Source organism: Leucoraja erinacea, chromosome 40 (genome assembly GCF_028641065.1).
Source record: "Leucoraja erinacea ecotype New England chromosome 40, Leri_hhj_1, whole genome shotgun sequence".
In the NCBI taxonomy this organism is placed as follows: domain Eukaryota; kingdom Metazoa; phylum Chordata; class Chondrichthyes; order Rajiformes; family Rajidae; genus Leucoraja; species Leucoraja erinaceus.
This window is the reverse complement of record NC_073416.1, coordinates 6,556,543-6,576,777: the sequence shown is the minus strand read 5'-3', so window position 1 is coordinate 6,576,777 and position 20,235 is coordinate 6,556,543. Positions and strand designations below refer to the sequence as shown.

Here is a 20,235-nt window from a genome sequence, read left to right as displayed (position 1 = left end):
TGTTTACATGAAAATTGTTTGGCAAACCTTTGTTTATAGGGTAGGGAAGATGGTTGATGGGAGGGGGAGGTGAGGGGGAAAGAAAAGAACCAGTGGAAGCCACACATCATTTTTGCAGCAGTTACTATACATTGCACGCAAGTTATGGAATGCAACACGACAATCTGATCACTGTTTGATCTTCAAGCACATTATAATGAAAATTGGGTTTTTCCAGGATTCATTGATAAAGAAAAGTAATTATTTTATTGATTAAATCTTGACGTCATTTGTATTATCAAGTGAAATCTGTAAACTGCATTAGGTACTGAAAAACAGATGTTAATTTAATTTAATCTAATGTGGCTAGACATTCAAAGTAATGATCTTACCTCTGGACTTGCTTTGAAATATATAGGATCTGTCTGTTAATTTACTAAATTTAATGTCCAGCTAGCCTTTCTGCTTCAGTAGTGAAAACAGTTGAGGTATTGTTCCCCAATGCTCTCTTGCTGTTGAGAAATAAAATAAAAGCTCTCACCCACAAATTTCACTGTTCAGTTCCTAAACTCAAGGTAAGAATCTGCAATAAAAACAGTGTCCAAATATTAAGCAGGTTTAGGCAGCATCTGTGGAGATAGAAACAAAATTAACAGTTCAGGTCAATGATCTTTCATCAGAGTGGGAAAAGTTGTTTTAAGTTGTAGAGAAGGGTGAAGAGACAAGTGGCAATGACCGTGATAGGGTGAAGGCCAGGGTTGTCCAAGTGACAAATGCCTCTGGAGCCGTGCAGTCAGTAGATCAATGAGATCAGGGAGAATAAAATACAAAAGGTGCAGGAGCTGTGGGAGGCAGAACCCAACAGCAGCTGCAAATCTGGAACAAGAGAATGCTGGAAATACCTAGCAGACCAGGCAGCATCCGTGGAGAGAGAATGGCTGAGTTAGTGTTACAGGTGGATGATGTTACATTAGAACAGGCCACTTCTGACACAAACGGGGGAGTCTGGTTATCTTAAATTGTTGAATTCACGATTGAGCTGAGGGGGGAGAGTTGAAGAGCTGGAGGCGAGAAAAGCTAGTCCAGTCATTGATTAGAAGGAGATCTTGACAGCAGCAGACTTAAGCTGTCCTTTTACCGGTTTCTATGCAATTCCTCTGATCTCGCAATGAGGCCCAGAAGAAATGCAGCCACCCTCCACACACTACCACCTTGTGTCTGAGGTTGGACTTTGACAGTGTATCTGCAACTGCACCTGTTCAGAAGTTTAAAGAAGGGTTTTTGAAGAAGGGTTTCGGCCCGAAACATTGCCTATTTCCTTCTCTCCATAGATGCTGCTGCACCCGCTGAGTTTCTCCACCATTTTTGTCTACCTCAGAAGTTTAAGAAGTTTGTTCGGAAGTTTGATATTTTCTACAAAAGAGATTTATTAAAACTCAAGCACATTATTTTCCCAAAGGTAATCGGCAAATGTTACTGTGCCTACCTGCCATTTTCTATCCTAAACTATTTAACATTTACTGCAAATGGTATTTTGCACTTTCTTAAATTATTGCAATCATAATTCTTCTTAAAGTAACTCGGAGATGTATTTTTCTCAGTTCATTAAGTTGAGCATCATCGACAGTAAGATAGTTTAAAGACCCAGGGAGATTGCTTTATTCCAATGTCTGCACTTTCATTAAGATAAACAAACATCAGTGATGATGCTGGTGTCGGAGGGATGATATTTGGCCAAAATTAACAGTCATTCCCAAAGAAAAAGAATTCATTCTTTGGGTAAAACAATTGGAGAGATTTCATAATGAAAATGCATTGGTTTCACTGTTGCTTCCTCCCTGTACTCCCCACCATAATTCCACTCTTTCCAAAGCCCCTGTCAACTTATCACCTGCACATTACCCATTTGTGACTTGCAACAGTCTGGGAGCTGACCTCCTCTGACTGTTAATTTTGGCCACATATCATCCCTCCCGCACCAGCATCATCACTGAAGCACAATTAGATGGATGGCCAATTTAACGTGCATGAGGTCGCGTGAATGTGTCAACATTGTGACGTCTTTCAAAATAGTCGGATCAAATTGTCATGATCGTGGCTATACCTGAAAGGGTTTGTTTTAATTGGTTATTTTAAGTCTCCTCGTCATTGGTGGTAAAGTGATTGTGTGGGGATTGTTTACTGAAGATTTTTTTATGGCATTCGCAGAGCGTAGAAATGTTTGTTAGAGCTTTAGACATTTAGAGGTCTGCTATCGTATACAGAATCAGCTCTGTAAAATTGGTAGAATATATCCCATGATGTAACAGTTGCAAGTATTATTTTCAGTTAATAAGTTTATTATTGCAGAGCCTTAGATGTTACTTTTAGAGCATTAGATGCTACAGGCCATTCAGTCCATCAATATTGATCTTTCAACCATCTTTCCTCAAGGACCCGTCTTCCGACATCCTCAATGTCTCAGCCTTTGAAGGCAATGCCGTCTTCACCACCCTTCTCTTTTCTTTCCTTCCACGATCTGCAGTGGATGACCGCTGTTATTCACCATTGAAATCTGTTTGCCATATTCTTGCCTGTTTCCTGGAAATATGTTGTCCTTCATTATTACTGGGTCTAAATTCTGGAACGCCCTCCCCAACAACACTGTGGGAGCACCTCCACCACAGTGACAGCAATGGTTCTCTTCTCAGGTGCAATTAGAGATGGTCAATAAATGCTGGCCTGATTCAGATCCTGATAAAATGCATACAAAGTTTCAAAATAAATAACTTATCTATCTAAATAACTTAATCTGTCGTTTTCACACCTTACCCTCCCATATCTACTACTCTCCTTCTCCCCTGACTCTCAGTCTGAAGAAGGGTCTCGACCCAAGACGTCACCCATTCCTTCTCTCCAGAGATGCTGCTTGTCCCACCCGCTGAGTTACTCCAGCTTTTTGTGTCTCATCTATCTAAATAAGAAGCAGGCCATTGTGAACGTCTGTTGTGTGGAGTTTATAAATAAACATGACAATCGCTGCATCTTTTTTTAATCTCCATATCGATATTGTTTGTGTTCATTCCTGAATTGCTCTCCTCCACCGGTCCTCCACTGTGCATATATCAAAGGACGAAACATCCTGATTCGTCGGCTCCGAGGCGGTCTACCCCACTCAGAAGGGAGATATAAGGATGGTGCTGTCAGCGCCGCCGCTTGAGTTGCTGCAATTTCTGCAGCCGCCGTTGTTGCTGTAATTGTAACTGCAACTGTTGTTGTTGCTGCTGCTGCCGCCGCCGTTGCCGCCGGTGTGAGGACCTGCCGAGCACGCTGTGTTCTGGCGCCGGACTGAGCACGCGCCACCCCCCCTCCCTCCCTCCCTCCCTCATCCACTGCTGTGCGTCCATCGGACACCTTTCGGCTTCGACTATATAACAGCGAAGGTTTTTATTTAAATGAAAAAGAACGGAGCTTTTCTGTCAGAATCAACGATGCCGGCAGGGAGCCAAGAATCTGAATGTACTCTGAGTTATCAGGTACTGTGACCTCTGAAGTGCGTCGTATGTGTAAATGTTATGTGTGACAGGACCCTGGAATCTCGCTCCAACACATAGCGTTTGCATTTAAATGGGATGGGAGGTACCTGACTCATTTCAAGTGATGAGCGCCCCGCCGCTTAATTTTTGATCCATTGTTGTCTTAAACATTGTCTTAAACTCCTCACTGTGAAGGTAATATGTATTGTCCCAGTCAATGCGGCAGTGCCATTTAATATTTTTGTCATGTGTGCTGCGTGCATGTTCTGCCTTCCTGAGTGCCGGCTGCTGCTGAATACGTTTCGGATAAAACGGCTCGGACTAGTACATTGAAAGAGGGAGCGGGAGGGAGAAGGGGTTGGGGGTGGTGAGGAAGAAACGATAAGGGGGAGGGGAAGGAGTCGTTTCATAATGACTACATTATAGATTAACCTTGAGGGCGCTGAAAATGAATTCTGGGCCAAGAACATGTCAAATATGTCAGCCTGTTAGATTTTATGACAGGTGGTTTTGTGATTGATTTGTTTTGCTGCGACATGAATATTATAATAAAGTTTTATCGAAGAGTGCCGTTCAGTATCTTAGCCCTGATCGTTGCTGTTTTGTTTTTGTCTTGAAATGTATTTCACCTGGTGGAGTCGGAACCCTGCCTCTCTCTGCTTGGATTGTAGGAGTATGCTACATATTGCTATTGATTGTACGTGTGTCATGTTTGGCTATTTCTACCTGTGTTTCAATGTTTTGAATGCTCACTGTATATTGTGCACTAGGAGCTCTGTATGCTGTGTAAGATGGTTTGTATCCTCTTAAAGGTACTGCATCATTGGGAGCTTCAGATGTGGCCTCATTGCAGAATACTGCAAATGCAAACACTGAGCTGATGGAAAAGTGAGGTGGTGCTGTTTTGATTGGTAATTGGTTCGTCAACTATTTTTCCCTGCCCAGATACAAAACTCTATTTACATTGGAACATTACACCAGAAGCTGTAGTTATGCCTTGCTACCGTTAGCCAAAATGCAGTAAGTGACATTCAATTTACTCCATTCCACTGTTAAAACGCCCCAGGTACTTTTTCTAATTGTCTTTTGGATGTTCACCATGCTGGTTCTTGACATTCTCAAGATTTTCACGGTTGTCTATTTTTCTTCCTGTTGGCTATATTGTGAGACTATAGAGACTATAATGTTTAAGAAGGAACTGCAGATGCTGGTTTAAACCAAAGATAGACACAACAAGCTGGAGTAACTCAGCGGGACAGGCAACATCTCTGGAGAGAAGGAATGGGTGACATTTCGGGTAGAGATCCTTCAGTCTCGACCCGAAATGTCACCTATTCCTTCTCTCCAGAGATGCTGCCTGTCCCGCTGAGTTGCTCTGGTTTTTGTGTCCATCTAAGACTATAATGTTGCCAGGGTGAGAGGGTCTGAGCTTTAGGGAGACGTTGAGTAGGCTGGGACTATTCTTTGGAGCGCAGGAGGATGAGGGGTGATTTTACAGAAGATTTGTGGTAAGTTATAAAAAGTGAAAACCAAAGATGTTTTACTGCACCTAAATGCGCCAATTCACCTTCTCTGTTCATTTTGTTGTTGACTATCATATTCTTCATTTGTCCTGCCAAATAAAGGAGGTTAATGTTCACTGCTTCTGTAAGGGAGGCTTCTTACCTTTACCTGCCTTGTGGATGAAGAAAAATGCTTTCCCTGCAGAAGGCAATCATCACACAATGACTTTGTTTTCAGCTTCGAAATCGTGACATGTTTTGATTTATTTTGTTCCTCATTGTTGTGTGTATTTGCTGCAAAACAATGAATTTTTCACCTAAATTATTCATTAAATGTTTGTACTCACCTCCTCAAATGCTGAAATTGGACTATCTTTTCTTTTATGCGCCCTTGCCTCTGCTTCTATAAGACCTTAAATTAAAACTGTCTGCGATAAAAGTTCTGCAATCCTCATTTTGTTCTTGCTGCTCATTTTGCAAGATATGCAAGGAAATAATCCCATTGCGGCTTCTAATTGGTTCTTAAATTATTCCAGGATTTTGGCCTTTGCATTTTCATCCATCCTGTATATTGATTATTTTTGTCAAAAACTGACCAGATACTCAACTGTACAGGCCACGTCTGGTCGGCAGGGACAGGTCGGGCTGCAGAACCTGTTTCCGAGCTGTATAACTCTCATTTTGCTTAACCAGTTAATTATGGTGCAAAGTATGGAAGGTCAGTATACAGAATATGAAAGGAGAATCCATTCACATTGTTGGTTGATCTGCACCCTATCTTTCTTGTGTTGCTTTATAGAAATGAGCTGATCTCTTGTTTCGGAAAAAAAAATCCTTGTGAGCATCAGTGAGCTGACAGACTGTACATGAGGCATCACAGCCAATCCTCGCTCTGCATGTAGGTTCTCACACACTACCCACTGTATACCATTACTTAGACAGAAACTAATTCTATTATCCCAGCTAACATAGGCTAACTAATCACAGTCAAATATCACGTCTGACATCTTGCATGCCAATGCATTCATTAAGTTTCGGGGAAAAGTGAAAACTGAACTTTTGTTAAGCATAAAGTAGCACACGCTTCAATTAGTGATCGGGAATAACTATATCTGAGGATGTATGTGCTGGCTCTGGAGAGGATCAGGAGGAGGTTTACAAGAATGATCCCAGGAATGAGTAGATTAACCTATGATGAGTGTTTGTCGGCACTGGGCTTGCACTCGCTGGAGTTTAGAAGAATGAAGGGGGATCTCATTGAAACATACAGAATAGTGAAAGGCTTAAGGGCCTGTCCCACTTGGTGATTTTTTTCGGCGACTGCCGGCATCATTGACTGACGTGATGCGGCGGTGACGTGGCGTGATCACGTATTGGCGCGCAGTATTTTTTTCAAGTGTCGCAACATTTTTTGTCACTGCTCGATTTTGAAATGTTCAAAATCTTTTGGCCACCCTGATGTGATGCCGGCAGTGGCCGAAAAAATCGCCAAGTGGGACAGGCCCTTAAGATAGAGTGGATGTGGAGAGGATGTTTCCATTAGTGGGAGAGTTTAGAACTAGAGGTCAAAGCCTCAGAATTAAAGGACGTTCTTTTAGGAAAGTGATTAGGAGGAATTTACTTAGTCGGAGGGTGGAGAATCTATGGAATTCTTTACCACAGGCTGTAGAGGCCAAGTCAGTGGATATTTTTAAGGCAGAGATAGATAGATTTTTGATTAGTACAGGTGTCAGTGGTTATGGGGAGAAGGCAGGCAAATGGGGTTAGGTGGGATAGATAGATCAGCCATGATTGAATGGTGGAATAGACTTGATGGGCCGAATGGCCTAATTGTACTCCTATTCCTTATGACCTTATGAAAACTGCTGATTTTGTCAACAACACCCACAGTCCATGAAACAATAAAATTAAACTGTCCTGCAAACAAATGCAAGAAGCTTCCTTAACTTGTCCCAGGCATGATACTTGAATAATTGTATCTGCTTGCTGGTCCCACCATAGTGAGTATCTAAAATGATTGCGGTGTTGCCATTATTCTTACAGACACCCTTTCTGAAGGATGTAAGGATGGCCTGTGAAACATTTGTAAACTGTAAATTAGAATTGTAAAAATGTCCGTAATTAATCATGATATCAAGATTACTTCCAAACTTGTTGACATAAATGAATTAAAATAGATCATTTTGGAAATGCTCGGTAGGTTGGACAGATTCTCCAGAGAGGAAAGGAGTGAAACATGAATGTTGTGCATGGTGTGACTGTTTCATGTTTAATTCTATCGTCAGCTGCGAGGTTATGTGTGAAAACCAAATATGTGAAGCCTCTACTAAAGTAGTGAGATGACCGCTGCAGCTGTCAATTGTGAAATGGCTGGAATGGAACCTCTGGCTATCTGTCATTTTTTCTAGTTCCCTATCATTCACTTGTGTTCTGTGCTTTAATCCCATGCAAGTAGAGCATGGATGGGTGGGTAGAATCTAAAGTCTTGAGCATGATTGAGGGAGATACCCTGCGTAAAGTCAGAGGCAATTTAGAGGCTAATTAACCCAAGGACCTGCACATCTTTGGGATGTGAGAGGGAACCAGAACACCTGGAGGAAACCCACGTGGTCACGTGCAAACTCCACGCAGATAGCACCCAAAGTCAGGATCGAACCTGGGTATCTGGCACTGTGAGGCAGCAGCTGTGCTACTGTGCTGCAATATATTGGGTGAAACTTAGAACATTTTGAAAACAAAGACAAGATTGTGCTCATATAATGTTAGATCTCTGATGTGAGAAGTGGATGCATCGATCTCCCAAATATATCTAAATAAACACTCAATACAATCTTGAGTATACAGAATGAAGATAAGGATGGCTTTCCCTGATTTGTAATAATAAACTTAAATGTATAAAGGAAGTAGAAACAATAATTAATGGAAAGGTTATTTCAATTCCTACACTGATTCCAATTTTATAGCAGATGCTATGCAACACTGGATAAATGTCTTGCCACCTCTGGCTGATTGTTAACCTTTCAGTTCAAAGACCCTGTGCTTCAAATCTTTGATCTGAAATGTTAATGTTGTTTCTCTTTCCACAGATGCTGCCTGACCAGTTGAGAATCTCCAGCACTTTGCAGATTCTGGAAATCCTGAAATAAAGGTTTTTTGATTTTGAAAGTTGATAACTTGGTTATGAAATGCAGTCGAGGGAGACAGAGTTCTACTAGTGAGAATGGCACCATAATTCACTTGCGACTTTGATGTGATCCACATGATTCACAACAGCATCGAAGCTAAGCCAACAAAGCACACCAATGTTTCTACATCCTTGGGAAACTAAGGGAGTTCGGCATGTCTCCAACTTCTACAGATTTTGGGTTGGGAACAACTTTGCCCAAGACTGCAAGAAATTGCAGAGAGTTGTAACCCAGTCCATCACACTTCAGACTCCCCACCGTCGACCCCATCTACCCGTCATGCTGCCTCGGGGAAAGCAGTCAACATAATCAAGGACCTTTTTCACCCTGGTCATTCCCTCTTTTCCGCACTCTCTGTTGGGCAGAAGATAGTGAAGTGTGGGAATCTTCAATCTTTGGCTCGTGCATCTTCAGCATTTTCTGGAAGAGGTATTTGGCTGCCTCCCGAGCGGTTTCATAAGTGGCCTTTGGACAGAAAGACTGCCAGATGTGCTGTTCAGAATTTGGAATCCTCTTGTGATTTATCTACATTACCCTCATCACTCCCCACCCGGGGTAGAATCCACAAAGCCCTCCAGCATTGTAGCATGCGTTTATTCCGCTATCGGCCCCCCAATTGTTGAGAAAATGCTATTTCTTGAGCTGGCTGTAAGGAAGGACACTTCACTGGTGAAATTTGAAGAACATTCTCTCTTCCTAGAGCCGTGCGAGGATACCCATCACAATTTATCACAATTCAGTTTTATTGCATGTGCATGACAAGTTAACATGGGTTACAATAAAGAACACTTTCTCTGTTACTATTTTCACTTGTAGAACTGTCTTCAGTTGTTGTGGAACTGCAATTTTAATTTAACTGTACCTCAGTACACATGAGAATAACACACCTACACCTAAGCACACCAATGCTCCTACTTTGTCATTGGCCACGTCTCCAATGGCACTTACAAACTTCCTCAGATACAGCACAGAAAGCATACTGTCTGATTGTATCATAGCTTGGTTTGGAAACAAGTTCTGCTCAAGACTGCAAGAAATTGCAGAGAGCTGTAGATGTAGCCCAGTCCATCGCACAGACCAGACTCTCCACCATCAACTCCATCTCCATCGACACCTCATGCTGCCTTGGAAAACCAGCCAACATAATCAAAAACCCTTCCCAGCCCAGTCATTCCCTTTCTCCACTCCTGTTGGGCAGAAGGTACAGAAGCTTGAAAGTGTGCAACACCAGACTTGGGAACAGCTCCTTCCCCTCTCGTCAGGCTTCTGAACGGTACTTCCATAAGCTAAGGTACAGTCTATTACAGACATTGGAGTTTGTCTATGGAACTGATGTGCGACAATGCTGTATCCTTTCCTTCGCTCCACCTATTGTACTTGAGTTTGGCTTGATTGTATTTATTTGATTTGATTGGATAGCACACAAAGCTTTTCACTGTACCTCTGTACATGTGACAATAATAAACCTAAACTTAAATTCAATGTGTCTGATCTTTACCCACTCACTGAAGTGGGGGCTGAACTGCCTTTGCAATCCATTCAAATAGATTGGTTCAGTGCTATTATATTTGGAAACTAATGGGCCTGTCCCACGGACACACATATACACACACACACACACACACACACACACACACACAGCACTGCTTTAGCCATCTTAATTACAGCGTAAGGTAAGTCTTTTAAAGAGGGGGGGAGAAGGAGTGGAGACAACTTTTAAGAAGCCAGAGATACATGGCTGTGAAGCTCGGCGGACATTTAACATTACCTTGGTTCTGAAAACTACTGCTTACGTTTTTTCCCAACAAGCCAATGAAATTCACCAGTCAGCACCGGCTATAACCTACAAGAACCTTTGACCTCCTGGCGACCCACTAGGACCTCCTGGCGACCAACCTGCGGCATGACAATTCTCGCTACTATCCATGACGGCTTCATTCTGGTCGCCGCTAATCTTTGAACATGTTGAAAAATTTGCGGCGACCTTAATGAGGCCTCGATAGTTCCCAGAATGTGGGAACTCCTCACGACCATGAATGCGACTACCCGGCAACCACCCGTGAACTTGTGGCGATCATGTGGTGACCGCATAGTCTCCTACAGTCGCCTAAGTGGGACAGGCCCATAACTATATCTGTGTGTGACCATGATGCTACAACAATGAATGGAGCAAAGTGCAGCAATCCCTTTTGCGTTTTGACCTTGATGGTACTGTCCTGATGCAAAATGTCAGAAGGTGTAGTATCTGAGTGATTTTACAGCAAAGATGAAGGAATTTGGATTCTTGCATTGTATGTGTAAATTAATGTATGAAACTTTAACATTTTGGCCCTCAACTAAATCCTGAATTTTTGAATTTCTGTATCTTGGTTTTTGTATATTCTTGACAAAAACGGTCCAAGTGACAAACTAGCTAATATTTTAGGTTGCCAATCCCCTGCAGCAAATAAGTACTGCATAGCATAGGTATTGATGTCTATATTTATTCATCCTTTGGCTTTCAGCCCAGTGTTTTGGAACCCATCAGTTCATTGAAGCTTCTTTGCCACTCAGATCGATAATGACTGCTCTGTGGATCATTGAATTTTAACACAACATTGTTGGTTAAAAATTTTAACTTTTGTTCGATCCATGAAGCTTATCTTTAAGGCAAACATTTGGTCAACTTTATTTATATCCTGAGGTGTGCAACTGCAGTTCAGTCATCTGAGGTCATCTTGTAAGCAACTGTGACCTTATGACATTTGTGGATTTGCATCGGGAGTAAATATTTGTATAATTGGAAGATTTTAAGATAACTATAGAATTGAATAAGTGCCATGACCTGAAGTTTCTAGTTGATTGCACTGATTTATTTGTTGTATTCATCCAACAGCAGGACAAGAGGATGTCAAATTCTCCAGGCAAATCTAGTTTCATGAAATCTAGTTTCCATGATCTTTTGTGCTAGAATTTTAAAGAAATGTGCTAGAAATTAACAACATCCACAAAACTGGTCATTTTCCCAGATAATATTGGGCACTGTGCGATTTGCTAATGTGTTTATTTTCGAGCCTTCAAGTGAGCTCTTTTCAAAAGAAAATGAACAGGTGCAAATACTCTAAATGGATTTAGATATTTTAAATTGATTTTTTTTTAAAATATTTAAATGAGACAAAATAACAAACTAATACCTCTGGTTTTAAAAAAAACGTATAAAGTGTTGGAGTAACTCAGCAGGTCAGGCTGCATCTCTGGAGAACATGGATGGGTGACGTTTCCGGTCGGATTGGGACCGTTTCAAACCATCTGTAGTTTTAGTTCAGTCATTTTAAAGTCTGGTTATTCTCAGATTCAGATCGTTGACTAAAAATACTATTGATTTCCACATAGTACCATCTAATAATTATTATTTCAAATTTGTTACATCATGATGTTGGAGGCCCTTTGGCCTTTAAGTCTATGCCAGCTCTCAGTACAATCCCTTTCTTCCACTTATTTCCTTGTAACTTGTTCTCTGTGCCCATTAACACCCCCCGTTTTTCTTCCTGTCCACCCACACAAGGGATAATTTACAGTGGCCAATTAACCTAATAATTAGCAAATCTGGGACGTGGGAGGAAACACTCATAGGAAAGCCACACGGTCACAGGAAGAATGTGCAGATTCCAGACAGGCACTACCAGAGGTCAGAACCCAGGTCATTCGAGCTGTGAATGATGACTATCTGCAGTGCCACCGAACCACCTGATTTAAGTAAAAATTTAAAGAAAAAGCCATTCAATTGTATTAGGTTATGGCGGATAGAACATAGTACAGAACAGCATAGGAATGGGTGCTTTGCCCCAAAATATCTGTGCCAAACATGATGCCGAGATCAATTTTACTTCGGAGTCACGTGAGTGACTACGTGAAGAACCCCGCCAGGACGCATGCATGACATATCGCTTCACGCTTGCGAAACGACAGGCGGGGTGGAGCGTTCCCCCGCAGCGGTAAGTTTGAAACCGCGACCTGCAGGTAAGTGATTTACTCTGCGGCAGTTTTTGTCCCCGCGCTGTTTTTACACAGCGGGGGAAGCTGGACAAAATAGTGTCCACAAATGCTGCGAGTAAAGCTGGCTGGGGAGGACCGCGATGTTGCGGGAGCCAGCAGCAGCTAAAGGCACAAGCCCTGTAAGTGGGATCAGCTGTGCCGACTTTTGGTCCCGCACCAGCCAGAACACCACGGCCGGGCAGGAGACTATTCAGAATGGGGCCGTCGACTTTGACTTAGCAACAATTTAAACCAGGACCTGCAGGTAAGAGTACTCTGCGGTCTTTTTGTGTTTTCCCATGCTGATTACAGATGGAGAAACCAACGAGGGCTGCGACAAAGCTGGTGGGCCAGCAGCGGCCAGCGGCACTTGAATCACCTGTAATGGGATCAGCTGTGCCCGATGTCGCCTCCGCACCGGCCAGATCCACTCCGCGGCCGGGCGGTAAGGCAAAACAAAAAACCATCAAAGTCGTGGACTCGGATGAGTCCGACTTTGAGCAGCCGCGGGCGGCCAGCGACCGTGAGCGCTGGAGCCGGATGGAAAGGTGTGTGGAGCATTTGCTCCAACGTGACAGGCTCCGGGAGATGGAGTCGAGTCACTGTGGGCTCTATGTAAAACCCACAGCAGCACCTCTTGTAGGGCTTCACAGTGCTTATCCCTCGTCAGAGGGGGGTTACTGGGGGTCAGTTCTGGGCTGATCCTGAAGAGGGGTTTGCAGAACAGAAATCAAGTGTGCAGGGGGTGCAGGAACGTGAAAATCTACTGGACATGGTGTCCAACTTCATTCAGCCAGACCAGACTGGCCAAAACCTGGAGGACACCTGACACCAGGTAACTGTATATCCCTGAATGTTCCTGTAGTAAATAATTGTATATGGAAACTCGTAAACAGCGGGGATAACAGCTTTCACCCGCACAGTGGATGAGAAGGACATGTCGCAGGACCAACAGGATGCACTGGCACTGCTCGAAGGTCCAGTACACCAAACATGAGTCTTTCTTAGGCCATGGCCCAGACCAGCCTTCTTGGAAGATATGCAAACCTCCAACATCAACCAAACCACAAACCCAGACACCGACGCCTCAACATCAACGAAGGATTTACAAAAAGAAGTAAACCTGCCACTGGTAACTATGGAGGTAGGGGGGTCTGGTTCCCTACAAATTGCAGGGAGCATGGAGGTTGGGGGGAGATTACTCTCCTTTCTGGATGCATGGAGTATGTTAACTACTGATACTTATATTTTTAAGCAGTATCCAGGGATATACAATAGAATTATACACAAGTACAGCCCTCCAGTTCAACATATACCGAACCGAATGTTCGTACTTTCCGGTAAAGAAAAATCAGAAGCGCATGCTGAACTGGAGCGGCCTTACGCAAAAGGGGCAATTGAAAAATCCCAACATGAACCGCTAGGATTCGTGTCCAATATGTTTACCAAAAACAAAAAAGATGGTGGTTGTCGCATCATCATAGATCTGACCAAATTGAATACATTTGTACAATATATTCATTTTAAAATGGAAACCTTTGTTACTGCTAAACAATTGATTTCCAAAGGTTACTTCATGGCTAGCATCGATTTAAAAAATCCTTACTATTCAGTGCCTATACGAGGTGACCACAGATGTTACTTAAAATTCAACTGGATGGGACAGCGCTGGCAGTATAGAGCGCTGCCAAATGGGTTAACATCAGCCCCCAGGCTGTTCACTACAATTTTGAAACCAGCCCTAGCGTTTCTACGGAAAAGGAAACGCATGGTCATGGCATATCTAGATGACATACTTATTGTGGGCAAAACTTTGGAATTAGCCAAACAAACTGTAACAGCCACAAACAGTTATTTGAAAAACTGGGGTTTATTATCCATCCAGTTAAATCTAAATTAACGCCTTCCATTACTATGGACTATTTGGGGTTCACCATTGACTCAGTTCACATGTCGGTGACTTTGCCAAAGGGAAAGGCTATAGACTTAATAGAGGCTTGCAATAACCTCATTGACATCAGTAAACCGTCCATCAGATTGGTAGCAAAAGTAATTGGCAAAATGGTGGCTGCTTTTCCAGCCACACAATTTGGACCTTTACATTACCAAAATTTACAGAGAGCAAAATACAAGCACTCAAAATCAATGCTGGTCATTTTGACAGACCGATGAAGCTACCAATCAAAGCTATAATGGAAGTAATGGTGGATAGATAACATTTGGCTTTGTTTCAATCCAATCATTATCAGCAACCCTTCTATGGTGCTGCAAACTGATGCCAGTGCACTTGGTTGGGGTGCCACCAATTCCATCTCCAGCTGTGGAGGTAGATGGACTGCTCAGGAGGCATTCATTATTACTAACACTGGGCATAAACTACCTGGAAATGTTGGGTGCGTTCTATGGCCTAAAGTCATATTGTACTGGGTCATATCACCAGCATGTTAGACTACAGATTGACAATATCACCGTGATAGCATATATCAACCACATGGGTGGAAACAAATCGCCATCATGTGACAATCTGGCTAATACAATTTGGCAATGGTGTATCCAGAGAGATATTTGGATATCAGCTACTTACCTACCAGGTAAACTAAATTTAGTGGCAGACACCAGGTCACGCAAATTTAATGAAAACACCGAATGGATGAATAAAAAAGTATTTGCTGATATTACAGCACGATATGGAACACCAGATATCGATCTATTCACATCCAGGCTTAATCACCAATTATCAAACTTTGTTTCGTGGGAACCAGACCCTGGGGCAGCGGCGACAGATGCATTTTCGCTGCATTGGGGGGGGGGGGGGGGAATTGTTTATTTATGCATTCCCTCCTTTCTGCCTCATCAGTCGGGTATTAAGGAAAATACAGCAAGACTCTGCGTCTGGTATTTTGGTAGTACCCGATTGGCCTACTCAACCATGGTTCCCAGTGATAATGAACATGGTATTAGAACCATGTATCACCATCCCGAATAGACCAGACTTATTGGCTCATCCCGTAACAAGGGATAGCCACCCATGCCATAACTATTTGAATTATTAATTTGTAGAGTTTAAAAATACCACTACTACAGCTGGGACTGACGGACCGAACAGTGAACATGATTTCGGCGGGCCACAGACACTCCACCAAAAAACAGTATCTGGTCTATATCAGGAAGTGGGAGATGTATTGTCACAAAAACAGCATCACCTAGAGATATGAACATCCCGTCTGTTCTGGAATACCTGGCAGGCCTCCATTATGATGAGGGGCTCAATTATAGTGCCATCAACTGCGCCAGAAGTGCCCTATCAACTTATCTATGGCAAGGAACAGAGCGTCACTCTGCTGGGACTCACCCACTGGTAACAAAACTTATGAGGGGAATTTTTAATACCAATCTCCCAAGAACCAGGTACTCCCAAATATGGGATGTGAGTATTGTCCTGAAGATGCTCAGGAATTGGTCTCCAGCAACAGCTCTGTCCCTACATAGACTGACATTAAAAATAGTCATGCTAATGGCATTGGTCACAGCACAAAGGGTACAGTCATTACACAAATTAAGACTGGACACATGACTTCTTCATCTGAAAATATTACGTTTCATATTTATGAATTAGTAAAGCAGAACAGACAGGGATCAGCAGGCCTCAATATAGAAGTTAGGTCTTACCCAACAGATGATCGTCTCTGTATAGTAAGACATTTGTCGTTATACATGGAGAACATGAAAATCATCAGAGGCAATGAGAAGGCATTTTTAGTCAGCCGTAAGTAACCACACAAAAGAGTGACGGTCCAGACCATCTCAAGATGGCTGAAACAAGTTCTAATACAGGCTGGGATGGATACTAATATTTTTAAGTCTCATTCCACGAGGGCTGCAGCTACATCGGCAGCTATGCAGTTGGATGTACCAATGGACCAAATCCTCAAGGCAGCAGGATGGTCAGGGGAAAAACATTCCAACTATTTTATCATAAACCAGTCATTAAACCTGGAACATTTGCAGAAACAATTTAAGTTCTGTAATTTAATTACCCCATAAATAGGGGGTATAATTTGTGTTAATCAATTCATGGATTTCAATGTCGGATTCATGTCTAAAATGTGTTGACACAATTCCTCCTACAGTCATTAAGGCAGATGTGATGCATGGACTTGTTTCCACGGCATGAAATCACAGAGCTTTGAAATCTTCACGTAGTCACTCACGTGACTCCGAAGTAAAATAGTAAGATTAAATGAGAATTTACCAGTTTGAAGTTTGATCGTTATTTTATGAGGAGTAACGTTGAGGGAATACGTGCCCTCCGCTCCGACCCATGATCATATACTCTACTGGTATCTCTTCTCTAATCTTACTATGTTTATTCATTAAGTTATCTGTGATTTCACACCGCTGCTTTGAAGAATGACACGCATGCGTCCTGGCGGGGTTCTTCACGTATTCCCTCAACGTTACTCCTCATTAAATATCGATCAAACTTCGAACTGGTAAATTCTCGTTTAATCTTACTATTAATCTGTACTGTGCTCCCTGTAATTAACTATGAAGCAAAACTAGATTGTGTGTAGCATGCAGTGACACAGTGGGATTAAGAAGATTCATCAAAGCAGACACAGTTTGCCCCTGGATCTACAATTATTTCCAAAGGAAAATCCATATGCGTTTGTGGGAAAAAAAACATTGCAGTTCTGTGGTTTAGTGATGCATTGAAACAGGCTTTTAGTGTGAAACAATATTTTGGATTGGCTCAATGATTTTGTACACTGCCTAAATAAGAATGCCATGGGTTCAAGCCTCGCATGCGGTTATAATCTGAGATGGTTTTTGTAAAGGAGTTTAGTCTGACACACTGTAACCTTTACTAAAGCATTTATTAAAGCACATGGCACACACGTCCCAGCACTGGCTGCATCCAGCCTACAGGCATACCAGGACCAAAATGGGAGGAAGAAAGGGGAGGATATCATAGTTATACTGATATGATGGGGTGTGTTAATGGTGATGAGGTAGCTACATTATAGGTTGCATGCATAAACCATCTACATCCTTTCCCATACAATTTAAACAAAGTTGCAAGAACAGCAGGTTAATTATACAGGATTGCGAAACTAAACAAAGTCTCTGTATCGAGCCGGAGCTTTGACAACCCGACCCGAGCGAGTGCGCACAGCACCCTCACCCTCCCCACCAGAAAGAAGAGGAGGCGGAACGGGAACAGGAACAGGTGGGAGGGAAAAGGCAGGCGGGGACCCCAGCTGGAAAGGGGCGCTGGGAGGTACCGGTGAACCAGGTGAAACAGAAGTGGTAGAATGAACAGGAGACGGAGAGAGAGAGAGACTGGCAGGGGGCGAGCGGACCGGAGAGTGGAAACCGGGAAGAGCAGAGGGAAGAAGCCGAGGGACGCGAACCGACTGTGGCATGCAGCGGGCAGAGGGTAAGTTATTGGAGGGGGGCACAACAGGCGGTGGAGGAGAATAAGGAACAGCAGGAGGTGGTGTTGGCTCGTTGACCGCCAACAGGTGCTGGCGGCTGCGCCTGTAGATAGTCCCCTCGTAGTCCACCAAGTAGGAACGCGGCGAATCGTCGACCCAACCACGGTAGCGAGCCTGGAGAAACCGGTAGACGTCTGTAATCGGATGACCTGGCCAGGCTGCAGTGGGGATAGAGGGCGGCAGGACTTGTCGTGCGAGCGGCGCTGGACTTCGTGCTTCTGAGCAATCCGCTGCTGGACGGCAGAAGGCTGCAGGACCCTGGGCACCAGAGACTGCTGGGCAATCGGCATCGGAGGGCGAATGACGCGGGACATGAGCCGTTGGGCAGGTGATCTCATGGTGCTGTCCCTGGAGATATTCCGAAGGTTCAACAGACCCTGGTAGAAATCACCATTAGAGAGATAGGACTGTTCAAGCAGGTGCTTTGCACTACGCACAGCACGTTCAGCCAGTCCATTGCTCTGCGGGTACTCCGGGCTGCTCGTGTAGTGATCGAAGTTCCACTTCGCAGCGAAGGCTTTAAACTCAGCGCTAGTGAACTGGCGGCCGTTGTCAGTCTGTAACCGGACAGGAGATCCAAACGTGGCGAAGTGGCGGCGGAGCTTGCTGATGACCATCTCCGAGGTGATGGCAGGGAGAAGGTCCACCTCGAACCAGCTTGAGTAAGAATCCACCAAAACGAGGTACTGTTTCCCACGCCATTCAAAAATGTCGGCAGCCAGCGAGGACCATGGCATGTCAGCGGCAGGCTGTTGTAACAGCGGCTGACGCTGCTGATGCGGGGCAAGAGAATTGCAGTCCGGGCAGGAGGCCACTCTGGCCTTGATGTACTTCGCCATGCCCGGCCAATAGTACTGCTCCTGGGCATGCGAGACGGTGGCGTCAGCCCCCGGATGCCCCATGTGGGCAGCATTGTAGTACAGGTCATACAGTGAGGCAGGGATGACAACTTTGTGTCCTTTGATGATAATGCCATCGATGAGCACCAGCTCATCGCGAACCAGGAAGAAAGGGTGAACGCCAGCAAGTAAAGAGGTGCGTTTGACAGGCCATCCACGCCTGATGACAGCGGCAAGCTGCTGTAGATCGGGGTCGTCGGTGGTGTGTGCAGCCAGGCATTGGAGCTGCTTGGAAGGGACGAAGTTAACGTTCAGCACCTGTAGGTCACCCTGCTCGAAGGGGTGCTGGTCGCGTGAGGTCCGGGGGCCCGTGACAGCGCGTCCGCCACATGCATCTCGGTGCCCCTTTTGTAGACGATTTTAAAGTCAAACCGCTGTAGCTGCAGCATCATCCGCTGCAGCCTTGCTGGAGCAACGTGTATAGGTTTGTTTTGGATCGTCACCAGGGGTTGGTGGTCCGTCTCCACAGTGAACCTGTTGCCAAAGAGGAAGTCTTTAAACTTTGAACAAGCGAACACAACTGCCAGCAGCTCCTTCTCAATCTGTGCGTAGCGCTGCTCCGTGTCCGTCATGGTCCTAGAGGCATAGGAGACCGGCTGTAGAGAACCATCATTGTGCGGCTGCAGACAAGCAGCACCCAGTCCAAAATGTGAGGCGTCACATGTCACCACCACAGGACGGTGTAAATCAAAGAACCTCAGAGTGGGTGTGCTGATCAGCTTCTTCTTCAGTAGGTCGAAAGCTTGCTGGTGGTGTGGGAACCAGGACCAAGCAATGTCTTTTTTAGTAAGCTGTCTCAGAGGTGCGCTTAACTCGCTGAGGTCAGGGATGAACTTGCCCAGGTAGTTGATCATGCCCAGGAAGCGCTGTAGACCGGCAACATCCGTGGGGGCAGGCAGTTCGGAGATGGCGTCCGTCTTTTGCGGGTCGGGCTTCAACCCGTTGGCCGTGAAAATGTGGCCAACATACGGGGCCTCAGGTACCCGGAACCAGCATTTCGACGGGTTCAACTTGAGATTGATCTGCCATGCGCGGTCCAGGATTCTTCGGAGGTGTCGGTCATGCTCAGCCGCATGCCTGCCGTAGACCAGAATGTCATCGACAATAATCGCACAGGGCAGACCTGCAAACAGTTGCTCCATAGATCGCTGGAATACCTCACTAGCAGAGTTGATGCCGAACGGCATCCGCAAGAATTTGAACCTGCCGAAGGGTGTACCGAAGGTTGTTAAGTCAGAGGAGCGTTTGTCCAGGGGTATTTGCCAAAATGAACTCCTGGCGTCGAGGACAGAAAACACCGTGGCTTGTCCGACCTGGGCAGCGACATCTTCAACGGTCCGCATTGGGTAGTGGGGCCGCTTGATCGCCAAGTTCAAGTCCTTGGGGTTGATGCACACCCGTATCTCGTCTTTTCCTTTTTTCATCGTGGCGATCATGGTGGAGACCCATTCGGTGGGCTCGCTGACAGACGCCAGCACTCCCATGTCAACCATATCCTTTAGCATAGCCTCCACCTTGCCCTTCATGGCGAACGACACTCTGTGCGGTGGGCGGATCACAGGCACCACGGAGGGGTCAGTTGCAATTTTATACACCAGCGGCAGCTTCCCAGCTTGCCGTCAAAAAGGTCCGGATACTCAGAT

General features: G+C 44.5%; 1 protein-coding gene across 1 annotated transcript in view; it reads left to right on the top strand.

Annotated features, from left to right (window-relative positions):
* Positions 1 to 3,326: 3,326 nt before the first annotated feature.
* The window catches only part of LOC129714737 (electroneutral sodium bicarbonate exchanger 1-like), a 95,628-nt gene continuing 78,719 nt past the window's right edge, over positions 3,327 to 20,235 (top strand). Inside the window, exon 1 of the mRNA XM_055664538.1 lies at positions 3,327 to 3,494. Within this exon, the coding sequence (XP_055520513.1) occupies positions 3,414 to 3,494 (81 nt within the window). The 5' untranslated portion in view covers positions 3,327 to 3,413. The remainder of the gene's footprint in view (positions 3,495 to 20,235) is intronic.